Source organism: Schistocerca nitens, chromosome 5 (assembly GCF_023898315.1).
Source record: "Schistocerca nitens isolate TAMUIC-IGC-003100 chromosome 5, iqSchNite1.1, whole genome shotgun sequence".
Lineage (NCBI taxonomy): Eukaryota > Metazoa > Arthropoda > Insecta > Orthoptera > Acrididae > Schistocerca > Schistocerca nitens.
In genome coordinates this window covers 735,075,758-735,095,195 of record NC_064618.1, presented here as the reverse complement: position 1 = coordinate 735,095,195, position 19,438 = coordinate 735,075,758, and the positions used below count along the sequence as shown (strand labels likewise).

At 43.8% G+C, this 19,438-nt stretch overlaps 1 protein-coding gene across 1 annotated transcript in view; it reads right to left on the bottom strand.

Moving 5' to 3' along the window:
- The window catches only part of LOC126260683 (cylicin-2-like), a 39,074-nt gene extending 19,895 nt beyond the window's left edge, over nucleotides 1–19,179 (bottom strand). Inside the window, exon 1 of the mRNA XM_049958018.1 lies at nucleotides 18,082–19,179. Coding sequence (XP_049813975.1) covers nucleotides 18,082–19,179 — 1,098 coding nt within the window. The remainder of the gene's footprint in view (nucleotides 1–18,081) is intronic.
- Between the last annotated feature and the right edge of the window lie 259 nt (nucleotides 19,180–19,438).

Genomic DNA, 19,438 nt, shown 5'->3' with positions numbered 1-19,438 from the left:
CAGTCAAACGGTGCCGCTGAACGCTTGGTCCGGACTTCCAAGTCACAGATGTTGAAGTTGAAAGAGTCGCATTCTCGGGAGGACGCGTTATTGCTCTTTTTGTTCTCGTATCGCTCTCAGCCCCGAGATGGTCGCTCGCCGGCTGAGTTGCTCCACGGTCGTCCTCCTCGAACCTTGATGTCTTTGCTACATCCGCCGCAGCAGGTTCCTGTGCAGCGGCAGACGCCTGCTTTTGCTCCAGGCGACGTTGTATACTATCGCAACTATCGAGGTTCACGGCGTTGGCTCGCAGGGCGCATTCTGCGCTGCCTCGGGCGCGCTATGTATTTGGTTTTGGGGGCCTCTGGTGAGGTGCGTCGGCATCTAAATCAGCTGCGCCTCTGTCGTCGCCTGGGTTCTGCCGCTCCCCGTCTGCTTTCAGCGACGGTGCCGTCCGGTCAGCGCCCTGGGGACCCATCTACTGGCTCGCCTCATCCCCAGGTGTTACCGACGCTGCCTTCCATTTTTCCCCATGGCGACGCGCCGCCGCCGCCGCCGGTCCTCCCGCCGGCGACGCCCACAGTGGACGCTTCGCTGCGACCGCCGGGCGCCTCCCTGGGTCACGCGCCGCCGATCGCTTCCCGTGACCAGCCGTCCTCCGACATGGAACTCTTGCCCGCTCCGGACCACATGGCGTCTTCGCCCGTCGGGTGCACCGCCCCGATGGAGGTCGACTCTTCGGCCCCTCCTGTCTCTCTACAGGCGCATATACCGCATGTTGGCGTGCACCATGGACTAGGTTTTCAGGCGTTTCCTAGCTCCCCTCGGACCAAATGGCAGGGTGCGGGTGGCACAGCCTCGCCTGTTGTTAGGCTCCCCACCTCGTCGCATACGTCAACATGGGGTCCTCCCCACGGCGGGCGGAAGCCTTATACCGCAACCGTCCGCCGATTTGCGGGGGAGGAATGTGGTGTCACCGCCAGACACCACACTTGCTAGGTGGTAGCCTTTAAATCGGCCGTGGTCCGTTAGTATACGTCGGACCCGCGTGTCGCCACTGTCAGTGATTGCAGACCGAGCGCCGCCACACGGCAGGTCTAGAGAGACTTCCTAGCACTCGCCCCAGTTGTACAGCCGACGTTGCTAGGAATGGTTCACTGACAATTACGCTCTCATTTGCCGAGACGATAGTTAGCATAGCCTTCAGCTACATCATTTGCTACGACCTAGCAAGGCGCCATTACCAGTTTATATTGAGATTATAATTCATGTATCAACAAGAGCGATGTTCTCCAATTATGGATTAAAGTTAAGTATTCCAAGAGCTTCGTACTTTATTTATTAGACTCAACTCCTTTAACTGTTCCAGACCTCACGCCAGTCTGCGTGAGCTTAAACGCGTGCATTTCGGCCTCCTCTAGCAACACGGAGTTGGCTCTTCTGCCAACACTTCAAACAGCACAGTAGAGTCACCAATAGGAGTCAGCGGAATTCCTCCATGACATTGGTTCGAGACATCAGCAGAGGCTGACAAGAAGGCACAGAAATGTACGTCTGAATGAATAAATATTAACTTGCTAAACATTTTTTATTAGCATCAAAAATGATCTGCAGGTTCCACATCATCATCCCGACAACGTAGAGGTGTCTCCACTCGACACCCTACAGGGGGAAAGAAAGTGGTTTAACTGATTGAGAAACGGAGGGAGGGGGAAGCGTAACTACTAGGTGGTGGAGACACTTCCTTTGCTGTTTAATAGGGAGAAAACTGGCCCAGTCTGTCATATCTTAGCAGCAAGTTATGACGTTGATGAAAGGAAATGCTTCAGCTTTTCCTTAAACCCAACAGGGCATTGAATTGCGTGCTGAGTACAGGGTAGCTTGTTCCAGAAACTGGCAGCTGCAGCAGAGATGTAGTTTACAAACTTTTTTTTATGGATGGGCACAGCTGGGATACTGGGTAAGTGTGGACTTGTGCCGCATTTGTGAAGAGATTATGGGTGCTTGATCTCTGACATAAGGCACTAGGATGTGTGCATTCTAAAGAGCGATGAAGTAGACATAACCACACTAGAAAGAAAGACCTTCCTCCATTACTACTTAACTTGAAATAATAGTTACGTGCTCCATTCATGAACAAACCTTTAGTGTTTAGTATGTCAGATTTAGTATGGAGCGTAGACAGGTTAATCTGTAACGTTCTGCTATGACCCTTGGGCATAACCTATGATATCTGAAGTTCATCCAGACTAAACATAAACTAAAATGGGGTAAAGTAAACATTTAGACACAGATTTTCGAATTTAGTAGTAACATAATATTAATCTTTAGTGACTTTGCAGCTATACAAATATTACATGTTAATTTCAAGGGCATATATATGTCAAATAGTGATAAAAGATGTCACAGTGGCCGAATAAAAGTTTGTTGGTGTAGCACTCATTATCACTAGAAAAATACAGAGTGATTCTATGTTTTAGAGGTTGTATTATGAACCAAAACAAGAAAAGAAGCCCAATAAACAAGGACTCTAAACATATAACTTAAGAGCTATGAGCACTTGTTTATCTTTGAAATTATGAAAAACATTTCTTCTATTGAACAAGTACTCATAGCTGTTAAGGTATGCATTTTAGAGCCCATATCTACTATACTGTTTTTCTTGTTTCGACCCATATTACCTCCTCCAAAGATATGACAACCAAAGAGCTTACAGCTTCACATTTGTTTCACCAAATGTAGTCTGGTGCCAGAATGTGGCATATCGAAAGTCGGCGAGAACTTTCCAAATGATTTATTCATTTCCACTACAATGCTCCGTGTCAGAGGCCCCACAATGCTGAGGCCACTGCCCCAGCGTCCCGTGCAATGCAACGCGCTGTGTCGTGCCGGCCTTGTTCGCCACCTGTAGAGTTTCGATTACGTCAGGATGGCTGCTGACGCAGCGACCACTGTCCTCGCTGTCTCCGTGCTGCTCCACCGGCCCCACTGCTGTTTCTTCCTCTGCTGGCGCAGCTGGGAACGCGGTGGCAACAACCGCCCACGATCCGGCGCCCAAATCAGCGGCCCCTCGCCTCGGAAGTCTCCGGCGTGTATCGGGAGCCGAGACGACTGCCAGCGGTAGCGGGCTGAAGAGTGGCCCGTCCTGGCTAGCTGCGGACCCTCGTCAGCCTCAGAGGGTCGAACCGATGACCCGCCGTGGACTGGGACACTTGCGCCCCATCTGCTGCCGTGTGTCGCCAGCAGTGTGACACGCCCCGCCGTCCAGGAGGCCTGCCACACTTCGATGAATCTCGTTAGAAAACAGCACCTATTTATACTCGGCTGTGTGCCTCTTTTTCGCTAACGCGTCGCTTCTCATCACGTACACACCACACCCCGGTTGCGCCATGCGAACCGCTGCGTTTACTCTTTTCAGCGGTTCGACAGCCCTGTGCCCTCCATTCCACTTCGCAACCGCTGGTCAGCGCAACTTACTGCAATCTGGTGCGCACCTGGCTGTAACTTGTGCTCAAAATATCGCACAAAACTAACTTTCCCTATCCTAAACGGTGTTGCTGCTACATTATTCCCCTCTTCGGAAAGAGCCAGTCCCCGGGTCGACCCTTAATTAGCCCTTAAACTTGTTTGGTTTAGCACTTATGACATGTTTACTTACTACTAGAAAACTTAAATGTGGTCTAGTGCCCTCTTAAAACCATGACATAAAACCAGACATAAAAATTCCTTACCGGACGACCACTGCCCGATCAATCCCTTACTTACTCATCTCACGCCCTTGGTATCCAGTCCACTGGGACTTGGACTACCCTTGGTTCCCTTTTGGAATTAGCTCTCTGCCTGATCAGAAAGAAAACGACACATAACAAAGTTAAGGCTGCGATGACACTGGGCACAGAGGTGCTCGAAATGATCGTTATTTACCGTTTCCTTTCCCTATACTGAGCGACATGTTGAAAAAGCTGTTTGGCTGACATGCGCCCTTCTTGCTCTAAAATGAACTGGTTTACGGATCACAATAGACCTGGCTCCAGAGTTTGATTTCACAAGATCAGATTCTGCCTTGGCAAAAACTCTAAAGTGGTTTCTGGCCAGTACAGCTGCGGCTGCGTAACATTCAGTTGTGTGACTCCTGAAATTGACGCTGGCAGATGAAAGGTTGGTCCTACTATGGTACACTTAGTTACATTGATTAAAATTCCGCTCTCCTCGAGCTCTATACTTTTTGCTTCCGTAAACACTCTTTGCTCAAAACAACTTGCCACTACTACCAAAGTCTCGTAGGTGGAGAAGATCCAATGCATCCCGACTTGTTGCAAGTTCAATTTTTTGGTTAAACGGTGTGACTTGGGCAGTCTATTCTTTTTCCCCTGGCTAAAAATAACTGCACCGTGCCTAGGCCCCATATTTGTAGCTTCACAGATTTTCCTCCAACATTCACTATTTTCGGTCCAAACTCAACACCGAATGTGTGACTACTTTCATCCTTAAATTGACATTATATGAACTGGTGCAATTAACACGATTTTCCTGACCCAGCACTGTCGATAACAAAAGATTTAAATAGGAAATCGTAAGACTCTGACATCGTTCAATACATATTTATTACGGCTTTTCCGCGAAATTTACTCCGACGCATTTATTCCTCCAGAACTGCGTTCGATTTCTCCTCCAACAACACTCCACATACGTCATACGCTACACTTCCCTTTTCAGGGACCTGAGGACAGGGATCACCATCAGCTTTCCTCCCTCTTCAAAAGGACTGCTGCCACTAGCAGGCCCACAATACTCGAAAACACATACAACACCTAAAAACACAATGCTTAATGAATCTACGCAAACCCAATGATACGTGACATGGAAAAAAAAAGAACTATAAGTGCTGATAGGTCTCAAGCTATGCATTTTAGAACCCATGTATACTGGACATTTTTTCTTGTTTCGTGCATATTATTACTTCTGAAATTTCATACCATACAATGTTAGCAACAACAGTGCCGGTACATGTATTCTATAGTCAGAGGTATCACAACGAGTTTCCCGAGCGAGGTGGCGAGATGGCGCAGTGGTTAGCACACTGGACTCGCGTTCGGTCACCCTGATTTAGGTTTTTTCGTAATGTCCCTGAATCGCTTCCTTTGAAAGGGCACGTCCGCCTTCCTCCCCCATCCTTCCTTAATCCGATGGGACCTATGACCTCTCTGTCTGGAGCCCTCCCCCTAATCAATCAACGAACCAGCCTCGACGAGTTTCGCTTAGAACTTGCATGGGGGCTTAATTAAAATAGAATGCAAATACTTTTATTTTTTTGCTTCAGTAGCTGTCTGTTCGATTACGAAGTCTCGTAAACGGTTGGCCCTGACTAGTATTATTACGCTATCTGACTGCATAGAACAATAACAAGAATGAAATGGAAAATTTCATTAACACAATTAATTAATTAAGTCCCCAGCAACTATAAAACCTACGAAACCAAAGCACAAGTGTAACTGTTCTGTGTGTGGAAGTATGACTCAACGTACGCATCTGGCACGGTTCTTCTTCAACAACACAAGAATTTTTAAATATAATTTATACTGAATTAATTAAAGAAAATAGAAATACCATAATTACTCAAGAAAACCAGAATTACACTTTAATACAAGAACACAAGCCAGATGCTTTGTTGACTGAACCTGTAATGACGCATTATTCAGGACATTGAAATAATGAGAAAGAAAAGAAAAGTAGTTTGTTACCTTAATTTATATTGATGAAAAGCACTCTAGACATTACAATCTCTCCACACCGACTCGCTACTATCACATCTCAACAAGAACTTTTCAGTATCACATCTCAGCAAGCACTGCCTACTGGCCCATCTCAACAAACACTCCTCACTACGACATCTCAGCACTGACTACCACGAGTTCTCCCAAAGCACTGCCCACTACGAGTTCTCAATAATCACTGCCAGTGGAGGCGGCGGAACAATACTCTCTAGCGCGATCTCTGGCGCTGTGGCTCAGTGTAGCCACCTTTCATATGCCCTTCCTCCACAGGCTAGAATTTGATGGTATTTTTGCCAGCATTGGTGGTGAAAATACCACCAAATTCGTCAAAAAAATACAGACAAAAATAAAAGATAATATTCATGCGTAAATATCATATAACTAGATAAAATTTTGACTTTGCACTGACCTTTCAATAACCTAATATATAAAATACAGTAAGCAATACAAATTCTTTCATACATGTGACTTTACATAACAGTTTACACAAGTATTATGTGGTTAAACAGATCAATCAATAGGGTCAGCAATGATGAATATGTGCAGGTAAGTCTCATAACTTTTCACAAACAGTAATACACAAAAAAATCAGTTTATACAAATATTCACATAAACGCTTTCCATAGCTCAAGAATAAGCAGTTGACAGTTCCAGCAGTAGCACCCAGCAATGGTCAACAGGTGCAAATACCAACAAGTGACATTTTTTCAGTAGAAACAGTCCATCAGTGGCACACAGTAATGTTGAATAGGTGCAGACACCAACAAGTAACACCATTTCAGTATAAGCAGTTCCATTAGTGGCACCAGCAATGTTGAGCAGGTGCACACAGCAACAGGTGACATCTTTTCAGTAGAAGCAGTCCATCAGTGGCACCCAGCAATGTTGAATAGGTGCAGACACCAACAAGTAACACCATTTCGGTAGAAGCAGTCCATCAGTGGCACCCAGCAATGTTGAGCAGGTGCAGACACCAACAGATCTTTTCAGTAGAAGCAGTCCACCAGTGGCACCCAGCAATGTTGAGCAGGCGCAGACACCAACAGGTGACATCTTTTCAGTAGAAGCAGTCCATCAGTGGCACCCAGCAATGTTGAGCAGGTGCAGACATCAACAGGTGACATCTTTTCAGTAGAAGCAGTCCATCAGTGGCACCCAGCAATGTTGAGCAGGTGCAGACATCAACAGGTGACATCTTTTCAGTAGAAGCAGTCCATCAGTGGCACCCAGCAATGTTGAGCAGGTGCAGACATCAACAAGTAACACCATTTCAGTATAAGCAGTTCCATTAGTGGCACCAGCAATGTTGAGCAAGTGCAGACACCAACAAGTAACACCATTTCAGTAGAAGCAGTCCATCAGTGGCACCCAGCAATGTTGAGCAGGTGCAGACAGCAACAAGTAACACCATTTCAGTAGAAGCAGTCCATCAGTGGCACCCAGCAATGTTGAGCAGGTGCAGACATCAACAAGTAACACCATTTCGGTAGAAGCAGTCCATCAGTGGCACCAGCAATGTTGAACAGGTGCAGATATCAACAGGTGACATCTTTTCAGTAGAAGCAGTCCACCAGTGGCACCCAGCAATGTTGAGCAGGTGCCGACCGCAGTCCATAATATTCACTTTCAGTAATCACACCGTTCATCAGCAGAAATTAAACATGACTAAATGTCACACATCATGTTGAAAAGTGCAGCACCATCACTAATCAGACAGTTCAGGCATGAACAATAGTTTGAATACACATACAATGCTTTTACACTAAACATACAAATCATAACAAACACACAAATGATATCAGATAATTGTCCTATTAACTATTACAATACACAAATACCAGTAAACCTATAATATTTATGGGTGTCAGTGCAAGCCACAACAACAAGTAAAATAATATTTAGGAGATAGGTTGGGATCACTTCTCTGGGATTATAAAAGGAAAACACACAAAACACACTCACTCATCTTTCATTCACATTAGTGCTACTGTGTAATTGAATAGTGTTAACTGTGTAAATGCAATTCTGTCAAAATTTTATGTTCATCATGTGTATCAAGTAGTAGTGGCAGCAATGTATAACAGTCAATAATAGTTAGTCAACGTCATAGTCATCATGTCAAGACCAATGTTTGCCAAGCCAGATCAAAATGTACAGTTGCTGAACAACTGTCAGTGAGCCAAGATATGCAAATACTTCCTCTCTTCAAAAAAAGTATATACTGCTTAGTGATTTAACAAAGTGTGTGTGTGTAGACAATCTTCCTTCTACTTGAGTGTTCTAGTCTGCCATCTTTATCCTCCTTGTTCCATATAGACCAACAAAAAAAACATGCTCCTCACTTACTTTACCTCTTATCCACCAAAACTCCAATAATCATCAGCATCACATAATCTCAATACTTCAATAATACCTCTTCAATACGTCGATCATCAATATCATTTACCTTACCTCTTGTCCACGAAAACTCCACTAATCATCAACTTCACATAATCTCAATACCTCAATCATACCTCTTCAATACGTCGATATATATAAACCTCAGCACCAATATCATTTCACTTCCATAACAACTCTTTCCTCTAGTCAGTCTCCTCGAACAAGTACAGACAAAATCCTAGTGCAAACTTCAATTCAGCATCCCATACAATCCGAAGACACAGTGTCCACACACAACCTCTGTATAATCCATCTGACCCAAATCTTCTACTCATTATAAATTATAAGATACATTTTGGTTCCTTGTCCATCATTAAATAAAAGAAATGCATACGTGACCTCTAAAAGACTTTAGTTCGAAGAACTTTCAGTAATTAAGTACGATTACGGAGTGTGAATGATCATAATATTTCACAGTGTGTACACCACTTCAAAAATTATGGCAAACAGAAGCAAACATGTGGAGTATTTCTTGTGTCGTGTCACTTCCTATTTCAATTGCTCACGAAGAATGCAGTGTAATTACTGTCAATGGTCTAACCTAGTGTTGGTATGTCATGTCGTTAGCTTCCTTCCTATTAGCATAAATTTATACAGCTTCCATAAAACCTCCATCTCATGTGACTTCTATGAAATTTCTTGTACTAATGTCGTTCGTAGCATTATAGCAGTTCATTTTCTTATCTTAAAAATATCAGGCACTGAGTGTAAGCAAAACATGCAATAGCGAGTAAATATACCAGTAGAGAACAGAATGTCAACAAGTGGATGCAACACAATCCCTACAACGAGGCTCTGCCAAGCGAACAATCTATAATTAATACCATAGTGTGACCTAAACTCTATGTTTGTACACAGTATATCAGCATTTCTATATACCAACTTATAGTTATGACAACAAAACAGAAGTGTGTAAATATGCAATCCATACGCACAGCAGCAAACATATATCTTACGTAATAAACAAGTCATTAGCATCATTCAGCATAAGCAAATAAATATTCATATGTAATCTTAATAAGTAAACATGAAGGCGCAAGCAGATAAATCACAAAGTGTAACCTACATACCTAACTACAGTCAGCACAATTAATCAGGTGACAATTATAATTTAAATAAATAAGCACAGCAGGCACATAATAGAAAAATGTGACATCAGTGAAAAAGCAGTGCAGCCAAGCGATGCGTAATATATACAAATAACAAGCCTGTTCATTAATCAATCATCGTCAAAATCAGTAAATGTACACAAGCACGTCGCTTCACAAGTAAATTCATAGAACATGAAATTTAGCACAAAGTATGAGTCACGTAATCGCAAGCAGCAAATTACGTCTAAAGTACGTACCTAAGTGGAAATATGTTACCTGAAAAATAAACTCAATTAATCGTTACCTTTTTTGTTTATTACTTTCTTCTTCGAAATGACATTCTTCCTGAAATTTTCTCCATAGCAAGTCGTCTTAACGTCGGACACGCACAGAATTTACCTAAAGGTCTTAAATATTTTACACAACCGTATCCTGAAAAATACTGAACGTTAATAACATAATTTATAAAGTCACCATAGCTTTATACAGAATTTATTCGGAGAATTTAGACTGTGTATTTGTTTACGTCTGTCAGTGCATTCGCACTTAGCGCTCGATCAGCTGTAGGCGCGTGACGTAGGAAGTAATTGTTTGCGGTCAACGACTGCCTTGTGCGGCACGCAGACTTCACTGTTGCTTTGAGTATCTGCCACCGCCGGAACACGGCGCGGTATCCTTGCATTCTCCGCATGTTTACGTATAACTGTTGGTTTCTCAAAAGTATGTCATTCCACAAAAATTTTTACGTTCGATATATGATGTATGCCCTTAGAGCGCCGAGATTTAAGAGTTTCTACTTCCACAGTATTATCATGTATAATTTTGCGAATCCTATATGGACCGTTATAAAGCAGAAAAAATTTGCGACACAAGCCTTTTCCTTTATGAGACAAACGATGAGACTTAATTAACACCTTCTGACCAACTGACAAGATTTTTAAACGACCAGGACGTTTAGCTGATTTCTCTCTTCTAGCAGCCGCAGATGCAATATTTTGTAGAGCCAGGTTGACAACTTCAGAATGCCGCTGTTTCCGTGAAGGCGGAAATGGAACGATTTCAGAAATGCGATTTGTTGGTACTTTATTTTTTAATATCAATAGAGGCGGTAAAGAAGTTGAGTCATTAGGAAGTTCATTCAGAATGTTTTGAAAAATATGAAGATACTGATCCCAAGTTCTGTGATTCTGATGACAATAAAGACGGCACAATTTATTGATTTCCTTCATCCATCTTTCTGAAGCATTAGATTGAGGGTGAAAAAGTGAAATAAAAATTGGTTTAATCTTACGACGCCGTAGAGTACGAAGCCAAATTTTAGAGCGAAACTGTGATCCATTATCTGATATAACCTTATCAACTTGACCAACTTCTTTAAGAAAATGTTTGATGAAACCGTTAGATACTGAACGAGCTGTTGCTTTGCGTAAAGGTGTAAAACACACATTTTTTGGTGTCAATTCCACTGCTACCAAAATGTACGCAAAACCATTAGTAGAACGAACCACTGGACCGAACAAATCGACTGCATAGGAAACAACGGTGCTCTGTGAGAAATCCTTGGCGGCTTAGCCTTTTGACATAATTTGCATTTGGCAAGAACAGATCGAATACGTTTTTCCATATTACTGAAGTAACAATTTTCTCGTAATTTATGAAAGCATTTTCTGGGACCAAAGTGTGCATAACAGAAATGTGTAAACGAGGTGTGGCCAAATCATCCAATCTAACAAAGTAACAGACACCAAGGAAACTACGAACATCACGTTTTGTGGTAGGAACAGCATAATTACGAATAGCGTCTAATTTTTCTGGATCAGGAAGAATACTTTCTGTAGAAATGTGACCGAGAAATTTCACCTGAGAACGACCAAATTCAGATTTTTCCAAGTTCACTGTCATGCTAACTCGTGCAAAAATACGTAATAATGAATCCAAAATTTTGTTGTGCTCACTCCAAGAACGTTTAGCAATAAGAATATCGTCAACATATGAAGTAATATTGTCACGAAGATAAACAGGTAAAATTTCATTTAAACCACGAATGAATGCTGCAAAAAAATATAGTAAGTCCAAACGGTAATTTCCAAAGTCACTTTTGGGTAAAACAGTCAAATCCGGTTATTTTTTACCTACTGTCTAGATAGATGGATAGTAGAAGAGTTGTTTTTATAGATGCAAAGAATAGTATAAGAGTAGGCAGCGGTGCAGAAAACTAAAAGGAAAATAGCACCACTACAGCTCGGGGCCCTGTGATCGCTACGGCACATATTCACTTAGTGTAGTGAATCCCCTGAGGACTTTAATAGCTGCACATAAATTTCAGTTTGTGACTTAGTGGCAAATTCGGCGGGAGTGCGTACGTAAATTGATCTAACCATGAACATGGATGTATGTCGTTCTTAGAATTGCAAAAGATCTTAAATTTCCGAACAGTCAAAAAGTGTTTATAGTCAAAGTTTTCGCCTCGTGGCGACAAAGACCTACCGCGTCTGTCCCAGTCCCAATGTTGATTATTGTCAAGTTCGCGCGCCTGGCGCTCCCTTGTTGCATCCCGTAAATGAAACAAATTATTTTCTTCAAACCCCTCCGCTAACTGTGATTCCAAATTTCTTTTTCTGTCCTTTCCTACGATTTCGCCTTCAATTTGTTTGACTTGCTTTCGTAATGCCTCAAATTCCCTTTTAACGCGTTCATTAAATTTTCCCTGATTTTCAACATGCTTACTTATGTTCTGGTACTCTTCGGTTTCTGCAAATGGTAATGGAGCTGTATCATCTGAATCTCTATCCCCATTTAAACTAAGACTTGTCAATTTATCTGAAATCTCCTCAACTCTTTCCGATAAGTCACCTATTTTTTCTTTCTGTTTACTTACGTCTTCCGTAAGTGTCGCGACTCGGGTTTCAGTATTGACACATTTGGTAGTTAACTGTTCATATTGTTGTGTTAGATTATTTATTCTGTCATTTGGTACGGATTCCTCGATTCTCTCAAATATTTCTTCCTTATCATGTGCACGTTGTAAATTTAACTCTGAAAATTTTTGTACTATCACGCGATCTCTTTCCTCCTGTTCTCTATCCTGTTCCCTTTGTCTAATCTCTACTGCAATTAATCTATTATTGTGAGCATTCAAAATCGGTTGTACTTCTTCTCTGATTTCTTTCTTTAATTCATCTTTCATGTTTTTGAAACATGTCCCTATTCGTGAGTCTAACCGTGTTTCCATTGTTCCCATCTGTGTTTTTAATTCAGATCCAAACCGTGTTTCCATTGTTCCCATATCAGTTTTTAATTCAGATCGTAAAGTTCCCATCTCTCTTTTAATTGTTCCTATTTGTGATCCCAGTGATTCCATTGTTCCCCTCTGTGGTTTTAATTCAGATCCAAACCGTGTTTCCATTTTTAATATAGCACTCATTAACTGCTCCATAGTAACTGATTCGAAACTCCTTTCGCCCCTAACATTTCCCGCAAAACCAGTTTCCTTCGTCATAGCTGTAAAGCTATCTGTGTTCGATACTATTTCAGACTCTTCTATCGTTAATCTCGTATTCTGTGAATTTCCTGATTTAGAAAAATTTTGAAATGGTTCCGGACTATTTTCCCGACTTATTAAATTGTTTTCCACTCCATTATTCATCATACTGTTGTCCTGTGTTGGCGAGTTCGCCATGTCAACAATTTCGTCATTCTCACTGTCCATCATTTTTGCCTTTTTCATCGACCGCGTAATCATTTACAAAACAAACAAAACTCGTCACTATATGAAATTACACACAATGACACTTTATCTCCAACAATACCATTCACACGAAATGTTTCCCTCAAACACGATTAATCGAACAATTGAAATAATTGCACTAATTGTCAAACCCGTAGACAAGACAACAGAAATGAAATTTTGCAAAAAAAAAATACCATTAGAAGAATGACAATTACCAAATCTACACATGCAAAATAGACTACAATTGCTAAACTACAAATTACTACAACAATACTACTGTCTACTATTTTTACAATCAGAAGATTCCAAGGGACGATCCTGGCAGGGTCGTCACGTGCATGGGGGCTTAATTAAAATAGAATGCAAATACTTTTATTTTTTTGCTTCAGTAGCTGTCTGTTCGATTACGAAGTCTCGTAAACGGTTGGCCCTGACTAGTATTATTACGCTATCTGACTGCATAGAACAATAACAAGAATGAAATGGAAAATTTCATTAACACAATTAATTAATTAAGTCCCCAGCAACTATAAAACCTACGAAACCAAAGCACAAGTGTAACTGTTCTGTGTGTGGAAGTATGACTCAACGTACGCATCTGGCACGGTTCTTCTTCAACAACACAAGAATTTTTAAATATAATTTATACTGAATTAATTAAAGAAAATAGAAATACCATAATTACTCAAGAAAACCAGAATTACACTTTAATACAAGAACACAAGCCAGATGCTTTGTTGACTGAACCTGTAATGACGCATTATTCAGGACATTGAAATAATGAGAAAGAAAAGAAAAGTAGTTTGTTACCTTAATTTATATTGATGAAAAGCACTCTAGACATTACAATCTCTCCACACCGACTCGCCACTATCACATCTCAACAAGAACTTTTCAGTATCACATCTCAGCAAGCACTGCCTACTGGCCCATCTCAACAAACACTCCTCACTACGACATCTCAGCACTGACTACCACGAGTTCTCCCAAAGCACTGCCCACTACGAGTTCTCAATAATCACTGCCAGTGGAGGCGGCGGAACAATACTCTCTAGCGCGATCTCTGGCGCTGTGGCTCAGTGTAGCCACCTTTCAAACTTTCGACTCCTTCGTTCCCGGGCTAAGGTCCCTCGCCCAAAATTAATACATTTATCCTTCCCCATCACAACTGAAAGCTACAACACAATCAAGGAAGCGCCCTGTATGAAGTCAGCCGTAATAATATATCAGGTGAATAATATGCAGTCTTAATTTATAAAAACTGAACTGACAGAAATGGTAACTGCAGAAGTATAGCAATATGTTCTTAAATTAAAAAGTAGCATCTAAATTGAGCTCAGCATTGAATGCCACATGGCATCGTATAGTGAATTGTGGAGTCTGTATGTATGTAGATGACTCTACTTTCCCGGGTTCCCGGGTTCGATTCCTGGCGGGGTCAGGGATTTTCTCTGCCTCGTGATGACTGGGTGTTGTGTGATGTCCTTAGGTTAGTTAGGTTTAAGTTGTTCTAAGTTCTAGGAGACTGATGACCATAGATGTTAAGTCCCATAGTGCTCAGAGCCATTTGAACCCATTTTGACTCTACTTTGAAAACAGTGTCATCTTCGTTGAGCTAGGGCCTTCCCTTCCCCATATATACTTTCTTACTAAAGGGGATGCAAAACCTGGGTCAGAAAGCATCTTTCCTCTGACATATAACGTGTCCAGGTATTTCTTCTGAACAAACAACACAGATTGTTTGTAGCATTTTTGGGGTGCCAACCTATGTACGTGATTCATCGTGCATAATATTTTACCAAAATTTGCAGTAACAAATGCTGTGGATGTAATTTTACAAGCAGGAGTGGTACAACCCGAAATTAAGCAGTCAGGTTTTGTGCGCTGAGCTGTGGTCTCCCGCGTCCTGCTGGGCGGGTCGCGTGCCTACGTAAGCGTGACCGACCGTGGCCGCTATGCTAATCACCGGAGAGCCCTTATCGCTGTGACACTTTTACACGTTCACTCTGACCGCATCGAGTATCGGTTTATGGCTAAACTCCAAAAGAGTTTTTCTGTTAAAATCTGTACAGTTAACAGATATAGGTACTACTGGCCATTAAAATTGCTACACCAAGAAGAAAGGCAGATAATAAACGGGCATTCATTGGACAAATATATTATACTAGAACTGACATGTGATTACATTTCCACGCAATTTGGGTGCATAGATCCTGAGAAATCAATACCCAGAACACCCGTCTCTGGCCGTAATAACGGCCTTGATATGCCTGGGCATTCAAACAGAGCTTGGACGGCGTGTACAGGTACAGCTGCTCATGAGCTTCAACACGATACCACAGTACATCAAGAGTGGTGACTGGCGTACTGACGAGCCAGTTGCTCGGCCAAAATTGACCAGATGTTTTCAACTGGTGAGAGATCTGGAGAATGTGCTGGCCAGGGCAGCAGTCGAACATTTTCTGTATCCAGAAAGGCCCGTACAGGACCTGCAACATGCGGTCGTACATTATCCTGCTGAAATGTAGGGTTTCACAGGGATCGAATGAGGGGTAGAGCCACGGGTCGTAACACATCTGAAACGAAACGTCCACTATTCAAAGTGCCGTCAATGCGAACAAGAGGTGACCGAGACGTGTAACCAATGGCACCCCATACCATCATGCCGGGTGATACGCCAGTATGGCGATGACGATTACACGCTTCCAATGTGTGTTCACTGCGATGTCGCCAAACACGGATGCGACCATCGTGATGCTGTAAACAGAACCTGAATTCATCCGAAAAAACGACGTTTTGCCATTCGTGAACCCAGGTTCGTCGTTGAGTACACCATTGCAGGCGCTCCTGTCTGTGATGCAGCGTCAAGGGTAACCACAGCCGTGGTCTCCGAGCTGACAGTCCAAGCTGCTGCAAAGGTCGTCGAGCCCGCATCTCGTGGTCGTGCGGTAGCGTTCTCGCTTCCCACGCCCGGGTTCCCGGGTTCGATTCCCGGCGGGGTCAGGGATTTTCTCTGCCTCGTGATGGCTGGGTGTTGTGTGCTGTCCTTAGGTTAGTTAGGTTTAAGTAGTTCTAAGTTCTAGGGGACTTATGACCACAGCAGTTGAGTCCCATAGTGCTCAGAGCCATTTGAACCAAAGGTCGTCGAACTGTTTGTGCAGATTGTTGTTTTCTTGCAAACGTCCCCATCTGTTGACTCAGGGATCGAGACGTGGCTGCACGATCCGTTACAGCGATGCGGATAAGATGCCTGTCATCTCGACCGCTGGTGATATGAGGCCGTTGGGATCTAGCACGGTGTTCCGTATTACCCTCCTGAACCCACCAATTCCATATTCTGCTAACAGTCATTGGATCTCGAACGACGCGAGCAGCAATGTCGCGATACGATAAACCGCAATCGCGATAGGCTACAATCCGACCTTTATCAAGGTCGGAAACGTGATGGTACGCATTTCTCCTCATTACACGAGGCATCACAATAACGTTTCAACAGGCAACGCTGGTCAACTGCTGTTTGTGTATGAGAAATCGGTTGGAAACTTTCCTCATGTCAGCACGTTGTAGGTGTCGCCACCAGCGCCAACCTTGTGTGAATGCTCTGAAAAGCTACTCATTTGCATATCACAGCATCTTCTTCCTGTCGGTTAAATTTCGTGTCTGTAGCACGTCATCTTCATGGTGTAGCAATTTTAATTGTCAGTAGTGTAGTTATTCATGCATCAGCAGGAAATCTTCCGAGGCTTTCATCATTGCACTTGTTCCCAGAAACCAATAGTCACAGAATTGTTGATATGTTTTCTGCAAATGGTCTCTGATTTATTTGAAGCAAACTCAGCATATTAAATTCTATGCATAAAAAGACACAACACAGACGATAAATTGAATGCTTAGAGAGGACGAAGTAGACTTTAAAAATTTATGAGAATTAAAATCGTGAAAACAGATTTTAGAGCATCTTAAAAAAATGTAGATCGGTCACATTTGCACTTTGCGCCGTTGCAAGTCTGGGGGAGAAACAATGCATGAAATTTGTATACTTCACTTACTTTATGTCAGTGTTGAGCTATACATCACATTCTGTGCTTATATAAACAAGAAAGGTTTGAACCTTGCTGGCAGATTAAAAGCATGTGCCATATATGGATTTACATCTCGACCCGTGCTGACTGCGCTGCCCACACACGTATCAGTCCCCCTCTCGTATCTATATCATACTTGTAGCAGCCCCTCCCTCCAATTTTTGAAACTTCATAGAAGTTCTCCTCAATACCTTGCGGGAATAGTACTCAGAAAATATTGTAGAGAAAAGGTTTTGCTGGCCAAGCGGTTAAACGCGCTACAGTCTGGAACCGCGTGACCGCTACGGTCGCAGGTTCGAATCCTGCCTCGGGCATGGATGTGTGTGATGTCCTTAGGTTAGTTAGGTTTAAGTACTTCTAAGTTATAGGGGACTGATTACCTTAGAAGTTAAGTCCCATAGTGCTGAGAGCCATTTGATCCAAGAAAAGGTTTCGCCACGCATGGGCAGTGTTAATTTATCTATTACAGTAAGGTGACAAAAAGTCATAGGAGAGCGATACACAGATGGCTGTAGTATCCCGTACACAAGGTATAAAAGGGCAGTGAATTGATGGAGCTGTCATTTGCACTCAGGTGATTCATGTTAAAATATTTCCGTGATTATGGCTGCACGACGGGAGTTAACAGACTTTGAACGTGGAATGGTAGTTGGAGCCATACGCATGGACATTCTATTTCGGAAATCGTTAGGGAATTCAATATTCCACGATCCACAGTATCAATAGTGCGCCGAGAATAATTTCAGGAATTATCTCTCACTGCGGACAACGCAGTGGCCGATGACCTTCACTTAACGAGCGAGAGCAGAGGCGCCCGCGTAGTTGTTAGTGCTAACAGACAAACAATATGACGAGAAATGACTGAAGATATCAATGTGGGACGTATGACGAATGTATCCGTTGGGACAGTGCGGCGAAATTTGGTGCTAATGGGCTATGGCAGTAATCCACCGACGCGAATGCCTTTGCTAACAGGACGACTTTGCCTGCATCGCCTCTCCTGGACGACTTTGCCTGCATCGCCTCTCCTGGAAGAGTTTGCCTGCATCGCCTCTCCTGGACGACTTTGCCTGCATCGCCTCTCCTGGACGACTTTGCCTGCATCGCCTCTCCTGGACGACTTTGCCTGCATCGCCTCTCCTGGACGACTTTGCCTGCATCGTCTCTCCTGGACGACTTTGCCTGCATCGCCTCTCCTGGACGACTTTGCCTGCATCGCCTCTCCTGGACGACTTTGCCTGCATCGCCTCTCCTGGACGACTTTGCCTGCATCGCCTCTCCTGGACGACTTTGCCTGCATCGCCTCTCCTGGACGACTTTGCCTGCATCGCCTCTCCTGGACGACTTTGCCTGCATCGCCTCTCCAGGACGACTTTGCCTGCATCGCCTCTCCTGGACGACTTTGCCTGCATCGCCTCTCCTGGACGACTTTGCCTGCATCGCCTCTCCTGGACGACTTTGCCTGCATCGCCTCTCCTGGACGACTTTGCCTGCATCGCCTCTCCAGGACGACTTTGCCTGCATCGCCTCTCCTGGACGACTTTGCCTGCATCGCCTCTCCTGGACGACTTTGCCTGCATCGCCTCTCCTGGACGACTTTGCCTGCATCGCCTCTCCTGGACGACTTTGCCTGCATCGCCTCCCCTGGACAACTTTGCCTGCATCGCCTCCCCTGGACGACTTTGCCTGCATCGCCTCTCCTGGACGACTTTGCCTGCATCGCCTCCCCTGGACAACTTTGCCTGCATCGCCTCCCCTGGACGACTTTGCCTGCATCGCCTCTCCTGGACGACTTTGCCTGCATCGCCTCTCCTGGACGACTTTGCCTGCATCGCCTCTCCTGGGCGACTTTGCCTGCATCGCCTCTCCTGGACGACTTTGCCTGCATCGCCTCTCCAGGACGACTTTGCCTGCATCGCCTCTCCTGGACGACTTTGCCTGCATCGCCTCTCCTGGAAGACTTTGCCTGCATCGCCTCTCCTGGACGACTTTGCCTGCATCGCCTCTCCTGGACGACTTTGCCTGCATCGCCTCTCCTGGACGACTTTGCCTGCATCGCCTCTCCTGGACGACTTTGCCTGCATCGCCTCTACTGGGCTCGTGACCATATCAGTTGGACTGTAGACGACTGGAAAACCGTGGCCGGGTCAGATGAGTACCGATTTCGGTTGGTAATAAGTGATGGTAACGTTCGAGTGTAGCGCAGACCCCACGAAGCCATGGACCCTAGTTGTCAAAAAGGCACTGTGCAAGCTGCTGGTGGTCCATAATGGTGTGGGCTGTGTTCATATGAAATGGACTGGGTGCTCTGGCCCAACTCAGCCGATCATTCACTGGAAACCG